Here is a 10,730-nt window from a genome sequence, read left to right as displayed (position 1 = left end):
GCGGATGTTGTGGGGGGCAAGCCCGGAAACGGAAGTGAGCGGCGGGGCCAGTTGACCGTCAAGGGGAGAGCGTCTGTACGCCGAGCGAGTCGAAGATGGTGAGTGAAACCCCCCCCCCATACCCCGGGCGACCCGAGTGGCCGGCGGGCTCGGGTCGGTGGCCGCAGGAGCAGCCCGCCGCCTTCCTGCCGTCCCCCCAGCAGCGGCGGGAGGAGGAGGAAGCCCGCCTCTCCCGCCATGATCTGTTGAGTCACGGGGTTCAGGGGTACTCGTGGCCGTCCGGGCTGGGCTCCGGCGCTGGTACCGGGAGCCGCGCCTCGGCTTCTTCCTCTTTCACCTCCTCTTCTCTCTACCCACCCACCAGCCGACCCCGACCTCGGTCCCTTCCTGGAGTCGGCGCCGAGGTGGCAGGGACAAACCCGAAAGTTGCGGCGGTCTTGGGGTGGGGGCACCGCCCGTTAGCCCTTGGGAGTCGCGTCCCCCAAACTCCTCACCCGCCCTCGACCCTCGGAACCGCCTGGATAACAAACCCACAACTATGGGTCGGCTTTCCATCACTCTGCTTTTACTTTGCCAACATTTTGGGGAGTTTGTAGCATGTCAGGCGTTGGAGGGGGTAAAATTATATACTTGTTACTCCCTCTGTGTTAGCGTTGTTAGTGGAGTCCTCCTCCTCCCTCGCCCCTTCTCTTTTTTCCTCTTCTTAAAAAAGTTTGCTATTTGGGAGAGATTTCCTGAATCGTCCGTCATTGCCCGTGACTCTTAATACCAGTCCAAATCTAGAAAGCTTCTGTTGGTGAATGGGCTTCCCTTGTAGCTCAGTCGGTAAAGAATCTGCCTGCAGTGCAGGAGACCTGGGTTCGATCCCTGGAGAAGGGAATGGCAACCCACTCCAGTATCCTTGCCTAGAAAATCTCATGGACTCAGGGTCCTGGTGGGCTGCAGTCCATGGGGTCCCAAAGAGTTGGGCATGACTGGGCGACTAACACTTACTTCTGTTGGCAAATACTGCTGAACATAGAAAAGAGGTTTTATAAACACTCAGAGGGACTTCCCTGGTGGTCCAGTGGCTAAGACTCTTGGTGTTACCCATGTAGGGGGCGGGGATTTTTCCATCCCTGGTCAGGGAACTAGATCCCATATGCTGCAACTAAGAGCTGGCACAGCTAAATAAAAAATTTTAAGACACTCTGAAATAACTAGTGTTAACTTTTCATAGATTTGCTCCCCTCTGCTACTTTCTTAGAAACATTATGTACTGATCCCGATATTTTACAGAAGGGAATTGGCAAAGTGATAATGGGTAGAACCCAGAGATCACAATCCCCCTTTCTTTGTGCCTGGAAGAGACTTTTCTTGTGTCACTTTACAATAAAGCAGTCTGGGAGGAGGAGAACTGTGCATGTAGGAAATAACGTTTGGGAAGGTACAGTCATACAACTCTAGTCCTGTAGGAGTTCAGATACCTGGAAGGATGAGTAGGCAGGGCCGGAAAGGTTCTGTGCCTTCATCACAGGCACCTGTTAGGTTAGTGACAAACACTAGATTCCAGCTTCTTTTCCTAATTGACCGTGACTTCTGTTCAGGGGAGTTGAAACCTGTTGTGCAGGTTCTTGAGTTCCAGGCTTTGGGCCTTGGACATTGTTTTTCAGACATTGAAAAGGCGTTGAAAAGGCATTGACCAACCAGTGAAAGATTTTTTGTTTGTTTGTTTTTTGGTTTTCTCCCAGCTTTGTTGGAGGAGATTGCATGTCAAGCAGACTTTGCTGTGTAGAACTGGAAAATGGAAGCGTCTACAGGCAGCAAGACCCAGTAGAGTGCTCTTAAAGTTATCCAGGTGTGAGAGCCTGGATGCAATTAGTAGATTGGAGAAACCCTGGACAAACTACAGTACCTGACCCTAGTGAAATGCACGAATTGAAGTAAAACAGCAATTTGAAAAGCTAATTTCCCAGAGTAGTTTCTCCTAGAAGCTGTTGCTGCTGCTGCCAAGTCGCTTCACTCGTGTCCGACTCTGTGAGACCCCATAGACGGCAGGCCACCAGGCTCCCCCATCCCTGGGATTCTCCAGGCAAGAACACTGGAGTGGGTTGCCATTTCCTTCTCCAATGCATGAAAGTGAAAAGTGAAAGTGAAGTCCCTCACTCGTGTCCGACTCTTAGCGACCCCATGGACTGCAGCCCACCAGGCTCCTCCATCCATGGGATTTTCCAGGCAAGAGTACTGGAGTGGGGTGCCATTGCCTTCTCCTTCTCCTAGAAGAGTATAGACTAAATACCAAACTGCTTGTAGCTTTTTGACATTTTTCTTCAGGATTGCAAGGATGTTGTATTCAGCACTAGATGGTTTAAACTCAGCATCTTGTGTTTGTTACATTTTTGTTATGCATGTATATTCTCTCTTCATTAGACTAAGCCCTAGACGCCAGATATGTATCTTCAGCATCTAGTAGAGTGAGGACCTGCCACATAGTAGATATAAATATTTGGTGATTAAATTACAGTGTAAATGAGTAGGGTGACAGAACACAAGTACCGCATATACAGTGAATCTTAGTGTTTTGTTTCTTTTTATTTAGGCCAACCTGATTAAGTGCGTTTATTTTTCACAGGTAGCACCCTCTTAAGGGAACCACATGCTTTCTGAGATTCCGTTTTTTCTTTAGCTTCTGTGACCACTCTCTTCTAGCTCTTCTGTCCATTCTTAATTCCATTTTCCTTGTTCTTTGTCCTTAAGGAATGGTACTCTCCAGGATTCTGTCCTCAACTTTTTTCATTCTGTGCTCATCATTCCAACGTAAAGAAAGGATCTTCCCAATGAAAGTAAATCTGATCATGATCTGGTGCTCAATTTCAGAACAAAATCTTAATTTCTTTGCATATTTAAGCCTTTTCATTTTTCTTTTCACCAGCCTTTCTTTCTGCCCTACTCAGACATAACAGTTAGCTGATCATCTCAAACTACTTGTGGCTTGTTCATTTATATTTTTATACCTTTACCCATGTTCTTGTTTTCCTGGAATGCCTTTCAGTCTGAGTGCACTCAGCTCAGGAATCCTTCCTGCCCCAAATTCCAGATTATTCACTGAACCTTGTGCATCCCTCTATGTGATGCTGAGGCTCATAGTAATGGCCTAGACTGTAGTCTCTTGGAGGGCAGAGACCTTATCTTTTCTCTGATGCTTAAACAGTATTTTTACATAGAGGTTCAGTGTGAGTTGTTAACATTTTTTTTTATACATAATAGTGTTTTTTATTTGTGTTGTAGAATGCCAGAGGACTTGGATCTCAGCTAAAGGACAGTATTCCAGTTACTGAGCTGTCAGCAAGTGGACCTTTTGAAAGTCATGATCTTCTTCGAAAAGGGTATGTAGGGGAGTTGTGACTTTGTTATAATATGTGAATTATTTTTCACAATATTCTTTAAATCTTTTGACAAGCCATAAATATGTATTTAATTTAAAAGATAGCAAGTAGTATACTTTAGACTAGAGGGAGGGAGGAAAGGAAGCATGAATGTTTCTATAGAGGAAGAAGCATTTTGCCAGAGTACCAGGTTCCCAAGAAAGTGTGTCCTCCTAGGAGAGATTAGCTGGCAGCACGATTTGGTGGGATTCCTCTTTTTGCTCCTGATAACTTGGAGAGCCCTTTGTTCTTCATCTTACTAACTAAGGCAAATTGGGAGTAGTTCACTTTTCTTTGGGAGGTACTAGAACATAGCAGTAAAGAGCATGGGCTCTGGGTTTTGGTCATGACTCTGCTATTTACTAGATGTGTGTCCATGGGCAGATTACTTAACTGTTCTGTCTCATTGCCCTCATCTATGAAATAAGGCTAGTAATAGCATCTGTCTTTATTTTGAAGAATAAATGAGCTAATCCCTGGAAAATACTTAGACCAATATGTGACATTGAAGCAGTAAGTAAGTATTAGCTGCTCTTGTTTTAGTTATAGCACAGTTGTACCCCTTCCCTTTATGTTTTTATATGTTTAGGCCTCATTTTCTGGTACTGGTCTTTTTTCTTGGCAGATGGTTTTTTCTGTTTAGTCAAATATCCTCCATACTGGGTACATACTGTATTTTGAATTTTATATTTACTTAGAAGGTATTTAGTCATAGAATGTCATTCTAATATTGGTCCCTGGAAGCAGACATAATGCCTCATTGTCTTTCCATTTTGTAGTGAAAGATGCAGTATATTGCTTTTGGAATTGGAGATATAATTTGGTTTATAGTATAATCAAATTCATAAGCTAGCCACTAACCGAGTCCTGGTAATTTGGTTTTGGGTTTTGGTCCGTTCCCCCCCACTCCCACTGCACATACACGAAATGCTCCTTTTTCTTCTCAGATTGTAAGATTACCATGAGCAGGACCATTTTCAAATTCCCAAATTTGTACAAAGACAATATTTGATAAATACTGATGTTGCAGGATTTCTAAGGTTTCTTTCAGCTCTTAAATCCTGGTTGGAGAATAAGATGGTGATGTTTATATAGAGAGAGTGATAGGGACCCATGGCCCGGTTCTAGCTATGTATCACCTAATATAGTACTTCGCATATAGTAGGTAGTTGGTAAATCTCAAACAAGTTTTTCAGTGTGTGTTTATCAAAAATATATTAACTATTGAATATGCATTAGATATGAACAGGAGAAATGTAGGTACTTTATGTAATAAAAGAATCACATCATCAGAGTAATAGTAGTACACACACTATGAAGTTTCTTCCAGATACAGAGCATCACTTAGCACCACTTTTTGGAGGGTTCTTCCCAGTTTATTGAGTTCTTGACCTCCAGGATCTATAATAGATATATTTACAACAATATATAGAATACTTGATCTTTTTTTTCCCTCTTAGTGTAGTTCTGTGAATTATATATGTATTAATTCCCACAGTCACCACCACAGTCAGCATACAGAATAGTTTGTTCATCGGCCTCAAGCTCCCTGTGCCATTTCATTGTATGACAGCACTGATAGATAAGTGTGAGCCCTAGGTATTGAATGATCTATAACCTCCCGTTTAAATGTTTATTTTCAGTTTCTCTTGTGTGAAAAATGAACTTCTGCCCAGTCATCCTCTTGAATTATCAGAAAAAAATGTAAGTATGTTACCTGTGTTTTTATTTTTACCCTCTGGTAGAAAAATGATGTTAGTAATAACATGATTAAGACAATTCTGGTGTTGAGCATTTGACTATAAAGAACATGAAGCCTTGTTTTCAATATCCTATGGAATAGGCTTTGGTTCACTAAAGCTCCGTTTCTACACCTTTTTCTTTGTCTTTTTTATGGACATTTCTAGAGGTTGGTCTACCTCTCCATTCCTCTCATAATATTTCCTCACTTGGTAATCTTTTTTATTTCTTTTATATTTTTCCCCTGCCATTTTTGCTATTGATATCCAAGCCCGACCCTCCAGCCTTGGATCTTTTTTTCAGGCCTTCATTTCCAAGTTACTGCTAGGCACAGGACGTACACAGATGGGTATGACATCATCCCCATCCTTTAGGGGCTGAAAATTTAGTGGGAAGATAAGCAGTGGATTGGGACTACCTGAAGCATTGTAGAGGACCACAGATGAAGCAGCCAAGCTATGGGAGGCTTTCTAGAAGAGGGGACATTTGAAAAGTTTTAGACTTATATTAGTCAGTTAAATAGGTGGAGAAAGGTCACTCCCAAAGGTAGGACATGTATAGATGTCCTGAAGACCACCTAAAGGGTTCTGTGTATGTGTGTGTCACATGGATGTCAGTGCTCATTGTTTTGAAAGCAGAATGTTACATTTAAAATTACGTGTTGTCTTTGTAGTTCCAGCTCAACCAAGACAAGATGAACTTCTCCACACTGAGAAACATCCAGGGTCTTTTTGCACCACTAAAACTGCAGATGGAATTCAAGGCAGTGCAGCAGGTGGGTTTCCAGCTATCAGTTTGCATGCATCCCATCTGTGTGCTGAATTGATTGGGAGGAGTCTTCATTTTGGTAAAAACTGTACAAACCTCACCTTCTCTTCTTCCCTGCAGCCTCTCCTACTTTCCCCCTGTTAGGATTTTATCTCCATTCCTACTTCATAGAGAAAAGCAGCTTTGAAATGGGAAACCCCTTCGATTAGAGGCTCAGTGTCTGGATAGTTACAGGCGTCCACTTTTATATTTCTCTCCTTCTGAGGAGTTACTTTGAATTTGTGCTGCCTCTAGGAACATACAAGTGGAGGTGTCTAGTGGGCAGGTTGTATATCGCTGAATACGCATGTTGCTCAGGAAGAAAATGTCCTTCCAGGTGTTTAAGAACTGTCCCCCATCTGTGCTCTAGATTCTGTCATATCACACTGCATTGATTCCAGTGACTGCTGGATAGCTAACAAAGAACAGAAAAATGGAAAATTTGGTTTGGCTGCATTAAGGTTTGTTGAGTATGTGCCAGTGACTGCCGTGCTTTATAGCACACTGTGCTGCAGGTGTGAGGGAAAGGTGCTGCTGTCCCGTGCCACAGGTGTTGAACCAGGGTGAGACAGATCAGGTAACTAGGCAAGGCCGTAGGGTTGGTCAGTACTGAAAGCAGAGTTTGAACCTCTGACTCTATAGCCAGTGCTTTCTGCACTGTACTTAGGTACTGGTCTGCAGTATAAGTGAAGGTCATCCAGTCATGTCTGACTCTTTGTGACCCGCATGGACTATACAGACCATGGAATTCTCCAGGCCAGAATATTGGAGTGGGTAGCCTTTCCCTTCTCCAGGGGATCTTCCCAACCCAGGGATCAAACCCAGGTCTCCTGCATTGCAGGCGGATTCTTTACCAGCTGAGCCACAAGGGAACCCCAGTCTGCAATACATGTATTTAGTAATTGGAAAATGTAGATAGCACTAGTTCAGAATGGCATTGTAGTTTTTAAAAGCCCACAGATAACTTTGATCTTCATCTCTAGTTATCACTACTGTTTTAAAGGGTCATGACTTGTATTTGTGCTATGAGCATTACAGAACAACATACAAAATGAATAATCAGTTTATTAAGTGAAGTAATGCTCTCAGTGCATTTCTTCAGAATTTCTTCAGGAATTTGATTGTCCCATGTGTTTTAGAAACAAAGCATGATGTTAGATTCAAGAATTTTGTGTTTCATCACATTGTATGCTTCGGTTTTCCTGGACAGACGCAAAGGTCCCAAATAATGTGCAGACCTGATGGGATTATTAAGTATTAGTAAAAGCTTTCAATTTCAGTGTCTATATTTTGAATAAGGTTATGAAGAATTAAAAATTTTCCTGTCCTCCCCCCCCAGTTAAATTGGTATTTTATTTAGTTTGTGAATTTTACAAATAATGAAGACACTGAAATGTGATCATGTATGTTTTTTCCTCTCTACTATTTCTAAGTTTGCTCTTTTATTCTTTTCCTAAAGGTTCAGCGTCTTCCATTTCTTCCAAGCTCAAACCTTTCACTGGATATTTTGAGGGGTAACGATGAGACTATTGGATTTGAAGATATTCTTAATGGTAAGTGTCATTCCATACCTTTTTCTGGAGCCCCAGTAATTACAAGGCAACAGCAGCAAACGAAACCTACTATGTCTTTGTCATCATATAGCTTATAGTTGATAAAATTCACTTGTGTTTATTCACTGAAATAAGATAAAATTTAATGGTAATAACTGTTCTTTAACTGGTTTTAAAAGTGAAAGATGTCTATGGAGTTCTGAGATTATAGTCATTTCAGTCAACCATTGACAGTCATTGATTTCATGTCCTGAGGATAAAGTCTGATGTGTGAATCCAGTATGATATTCTTAGGGCAGCTTAAACAAGGATTGTTGTTGCAGTATTCAGAACATTTGTGGGATATAACTAGCTTTAAAAACATCTAGAAAAAAATGAAAGGTTTCTTCAGAAATACCCTCCTTGTCCTCCTAGATGTGTTTCTGTAGATGGTGAATACTAAAGAAAAAAATTTTTATAAGTTTCTCTGGATGATTGTATTATGTTTGAGGTCAATGACTTTTCATTAAGAACATGTAGCATCCTGTTATTTTCTGGTTCTGAGGAAAGAGAGCAAATACAGTTCTGTCCAGTATCGTCTGTGCTCATTGTGCCCCAGCAGTTCAGGAGAAACAGAAAAACGAAGCAGGATTAAATTATACTAGTTTCGCTCGGCTGCCGATGTTTGGTAAGGAAGTGCTGTGGACACAGCAGAAGTCTCATGAGCCTCTTCTGTGAGGGCACTTTTTGAGTGCAGGAAACCTCGGATTCCTAAGCTTTTACATTTAGTCCTCATTTAAAACAAGTAAGGTGAACAGCTAGGCCTTGCCTTAGCTGTTCCTTCTGCTTAGAATACTTTCCCCTCACTTCTCAAGTCCCAGTTTAAATGCCACCCCTTCAGAGACGCCTTCCTTGACTGCGCAGTCTAACGTGCTCTCAGTTACCCTGTCACCTCACTTTAATTCTTTGCATATCACTCTTCTGGTATTTTCTTGTTTCTTATTTGTTTTCCCAACTTAAATACAGGCTCCAGGAGAGCTGGGGACTTTGTCTTGTTCACTCCAGGGCCTCCTAAGGTGCCTGGTTCATGCTGAGTGAGAAAAGCTCTGGCTCACCACTTTCTCCTCATCACCTTTGATACAGAAGGAATTTTAAAGTCTACAGTGAGGGAGTACTGTGTTAATCTAAGAGCAATATGAAGACTATTAAACTGGGATGAAAATCCGTACATTTTTTTAAAGTGTTGGAGGTGACGGAGGTTTTGCTTGCTTGCTCATCAGAGAAGTACTTGGCCAACAAAAATCTGTACGCTATGTTATAAGGAAGGGAAGAGATGTGAGACTTTTTCCTAATGCTGAATGTGGCCTTCTCTTTACTCCCTTCCTGTCACTTGAAGATGAGGAAACTGAAACTGACCAAGGTGACTATTCCTGCCTGGGAGGACCCTCCACGGGCTGGGGCCTTGCTCACCAGCACAGGGTGTGCTGTCTTCTAGGGCAAGTGTTTTATCAAATCAAAGGCTTAGACAAGCAGAGTTTCAAGGAAAGATGGCATTGTATAAATGAGGATATTCTTTAAGAATTGAGAACATTACAGCCGAGACTCACGTCCTCCATGATTAATTACCCCCAACCCATCTCCCTCCTTCCTTCCCTGTTTGGTTGCTGCTTTTAGTTAGTGGATGTCTTTCCAGACTTTCCATATGAAATCAGAAGACATTTGTCATTGCTTAGTATTTATCTTTTAACACAGTTGGTTTCGTACTGTGTGTATCTTACAGGAGGTATGCTGCATCAGTGCCTGTGTTGAGGGGTGCGTGCTTCTCTCTCTCTCTCTCATTAACATGAAGCACTGCTGCAGCAGACACCTTTGTTCTTTGTACTCCTTTGTAAACATACTTTTGGGTTTTGGATGCCCTTTGTATACATAGTCATCTACTCTGTTAATAATTGTAGCAAACTCTTGTATATCTAACCATTTATTAATAATTATAACAGTATCAGCTGTTGCTGAGGCTACTATGTTGTGTGACAAGTGGCCAGAGTCAGGATTCCTGAACTGATAATGACACAGTCATCTCCAGTCTCAGGAGGTCCAGTGAGGAAATATCCAAATCGATTTGTTACTCTTGATAATCATTATTTGAATGATTATTTATTTTAACAAACTGTTTTATAGTTTAATTCATTGGGTATCTATTCTGTTTCTTGTTCTGTGTGGAGGAGTAGAGGGCAAAAAAAAGAAAACGCTTTATTTGTTTGTAGGAAGCTTACTGTTGATATTCATTTTATCTTAGGTGCATTATCACAGTTAAAGTAAGACTTTTTGTCTGACTCATCAATACAGACAAGAGAGAAGATTCCTAAGGTTTTTTTACTCTAGGATTCTGGTTTGTGTATATATGTGTTTGCAACAGAGCACAGAATGATAGAGATGAAATTGTAAATTACATTAAGGATTGCTTAATCTCTTAGCGATTGTTTCTAGACTCAACTTGGAAGCCACTGGAAAATTTAAGAACTTTGAAACATGAGAACTTTTTCAATCTATATTTTCTTTTAAAATCAACTGAATTGAGGTATAGTCGACATACAATGGAATGCATCCATTTTACAGTGTCCAGTCTGTTAATTTTAGTAAATGTGTGCAGCTGTGGAACTGTCTCCTCAATCAAGATGTAAAATGTTTTCATCATCCCCCAAGTTTCCTTGGTCCTTTTGCTCCTCCACCCTTGGCCCCAGGCAGCCAGCGGTATATTTTCTATCACTTTATATTTGTTTTGCCTAATTTAAATTTTCATCTGAGTAGAATCAGAGAATTTATCTTTTTTTGAGACCCTTTAACATGTTTATTTTTGTTTCTTTTCAGACCCATCACAAAGTGAACTAATGGGAGAACCGCATTTGATGGTTGAATATAAACTTGGCTTACTGTAATGCCATGTGCTGTTCATGGAAGTAGAGGGGCTGCGTCTTGTTTATAGTTGTCTTTTTCCTATAATTTGATGTGCACAACATTAAAAGTACTAACACATGAGAATTGTTGCCTAAATATCTGTGATCATTTGAAATTATTTGGGTCATTGCTTTATGTGATAATTGAAAGCACTCAAGGGAGTTGGTTTTAAAACTTATTATTTATATGAAAGCAACAGCTTTCTAGGTCTTTAAAAAAAATGTTACTAATATAAAACTGTGCACAGGTTCCAAATCAGCCTATTTTCTAGTTATTCCATAAATTTAATTTG

General features: G+C 41.1%; 1 protein-coding gene across 2 annotated transcripts; it reads left to right on the top strand.

Annotated features, from left to right (window-relative positions):
* Nucleotides 1-11: 11 nt before the first annotated feature.
* On the top strand, nucleotides 12-10,522 carry POMP (proteasome maturation protein). 2 transcript variants are annotated; one of them, XM_061434887.1, is made up of 6 exons: nucleotides 12-98; nucleotides 3,268-3,365; nucleotides 5,048-5,108; nucleotides 5,818-5,919; nucleotides 7,411-7,504; nucleotides 10,352-10,522. In XM_061434887.1, the coding sequence occupies exons 1-6, from the start codon at nucleotides 96-98 to the stop codon at nucleotides 10,417-10,419; spliced, it is 426 nt and encodes a 141-aa protein (XP_061290871.1). In that variant the 5' UTR covers nucleotides 12-95; the 3' UTR covers nucleotides 10,420-10,522. The 2 variants fall into 2 exon arrangements, with proteins under 2 accessions (XP_061290871.1, XP_061290870.1); XM_061434886.1 differs by lacking the exon at nucleotides 12-98 and adding an exon at nucleotides 2,802-2,822.
* The last annotated feature ends 208 nt before the right edge of the window (nucleotides 10,523-10,730 follow it).

The sequence above is a fragment of the Bos javanicus genome, chromosome 12 (genome assembly GCF_032452875.1).
Source record: "Bos javanicus breed banteng chromosome 12, ARS-OSU_banteng_1.0, whole genome shotgun sequence".
In the NCBI taxonomy this organism is placed as follows: domain Eukaryota; kingdom Metazoa; phylum Chordata; class Mammalia; order Artiodactyla; family Bovidae; genus Bos; species Bos javanicus.
The sequence above is the reverse complement of the archived record's forward strand: the minus strand, read 5'-3'. Positions and strand labels throughout refer to the sequence as shown.